We start from the raw sequence: 940 nt of genomic DNA on the forward strand, positions 1-940 counted from the left end.
GGGCTGGGGGGATGGGTTGGACTCCATGACCTGCAAGGCCTCTTCCCACCAAAACAACTCCACGATTCCATGACAGGCTGAGGGCAGGACTCCTGTGAGGTGCTGGGGGGGTTCCTGCCGTGCTGCCCGTGCCTGGGGGGTGCCCCTTTTCCCTCTCACCCCTGTCCTGTCCTCTCCCCAGGGCCCCCCGCGCTGCTCGGCGCTGCAGGCGCCCATCATGCTGCTCTCGGGGCACGAGGGGGAGGTGTACTGCTGCAAGTTCCACCCCGGGGGCAGCACCCTGGCCTCTGCTGGCTTCGACAGGCTCATCTGTGAGTACCCTGGCCCCTGCCCCTGCCAGCCCTCCCCGGGGGGGTCACCTCCAGAGAGATTCATGAAGGTTGGAGGAGATCTTTAGATGTGGCCTCCAACCACCGACCCAACGCTCCCACAGCCCTTAAACCCTGTCCCCAAGGGCCATGCCCACGTGGTTCTGGAGTACCTCCAGGGCTGGGGAATCCAGCCAAGTGCCACATCTACACGTGTTTTTGAACTCCAGCACCTCCCTGGGCAGCCTGGGCCAATGTCTCACCCCTCTGCCAGGAGAGAAATTCTGCCTCATACCCAATCCAAACCTGCCCTGGGGCAACTTCAGCCCCTTTCCTCTCATCACTGGTTGCTTGAGAGAAGATCCATCACGTGTAATGGTCACTTGGAAGCCAAACATCTTCCCCCCCTTCCTTTTCCTCCCCCAGCTTTATTGCTGAGCCTGGCCTCACGTGGTGGGGAACATCCCCCTGGCCAGCTGGGCTCAGCTGTCCCAGCCCTGTCCCCTCCCAGCCCCTCACTGAGGAGCAGAGGAGGCCTCTCCCAGCCCCACTCTCTCCTGCTGGGCTCCCAGCAGAGGGGTTCCCCCCTCGGGGCATTGCTGGGGCTCCTCTGGCCCCGCTCCCGCCGCTCC

General features: G+C 63.7%; 1 protein-coding gene across 1 annotated transcript in view; it reads left to right on the forward strand.

Moving 5' to 3' along the window:
* Nucleotides 1-181: 181 nt before the first annotated feature.
* The window catches only part of SNRNP40 (small nuclear ribonucleoprotein 40kDa (U5)), a gene marked incomplete at its 5' end in the record, with an annotated part of 10,420 nt that continues 9,661 nt past the window's right edge, over nucleotides 182-940 (forward strand). The window contains one exon of the mRNA XM_008940894.1: nucleotides 182-311. Coding sequence (XP_008939142.1) covers nucleotides 182-311 — 130 coding nt within the window. The remainder of the gene's footprint in view (nucleotides 312-940) is intronic.

This window comes from Merops nubicus, unplaced genomic scaffold (genome assembly GCF_000691845.1).
Source record: "Merops nubicus isolate BGI_N331 unplaced genomic scaffold, ASM69184v1 scaffold13045, whole genome shotgun sequence".
In the NCBI taxonomy this organism is placed as follows: domain Eukaryota; kingdom Metazoa; phylum Chordata; class Aves; order Coraciiformes; family Meropidae; genus Merops; species Merops nubicus.